Source organism: Bombus impatiens, unplaced genomic scaffold (assembly GCF_000188095.3).
Source record: "Bombus impatiens unplaced genomic scaffold, BIMP_2.2 scf_0475, whole genome shotgun sequence".
Taxonomy (NCBI): domain Eukaryota; kingdom Metazoa; phylum Arthropoda; class Insecta; order Hymenoptera; family Apidae; genus Bombus; species Bombus impatiens.
Genome location: NT_176894.1, coordinates 1 through 429, shown reverse-complemented (window position 1 = coordinate 429; position 429 = coordinate 1). Strand labels below are relative to the sequence as shown.

General features: G+C 38.5%; 1 protein-coding gene across 1 annotated transcript; it reads left to right on the top strand.

The window, feature by feature from the left end:
- Positions 1 to 3: 3 nt before the first annotated feature.
- Positions 4 to 423, top strand: LOC112213096 (the record flags this gene model as incomplete). Its single annotated transcript, XM_024368680.1, has 1 exon — positions 4 to 423. A coding segment is annotated over one exon (420 nt), but the record flags the coding sequence as incomplete, so codon positions are not given.
- Between the last annotated feature and the right edge of the window lie 6 nt (positions 424 to 429).

The window sequence follows — 429 nt, the reverse complement described above, 5'->3', positions numbered from 1 at the left end:
CACCAGGAAGCTCTACAAGTGGAAGATTCAAGCAAATACAAAAGGTACGACAAATATAAAACTCCCTTGAATAAGAATGGACTTACTAAAGCTAATAAGGCAAAGCACATTGAATGTTTCTATTGTCATAAACGAGGACATAAGGCAAATCAATGTTTGAAAAATGACGACCATAAAGCTCGATTAGCACAAGTCCCTGAAGTACCCAAAACTGAACAATGCCTACGGATCTCCAATATTCTGGATGAAGATAATCAGGGTAACAGCATTGTTACTGATATTTCATTGAATACAAACATGGAATTACCAAAGGAGTGGTGCATTGACAGTGGTGCGACGTCACACATGTGCTGTGACATAAACTGCTTTGAATCTACGGAGTCAATAACGAATCAGAGGGTAAGATTAGCAAATGACAAATTGGCAGAG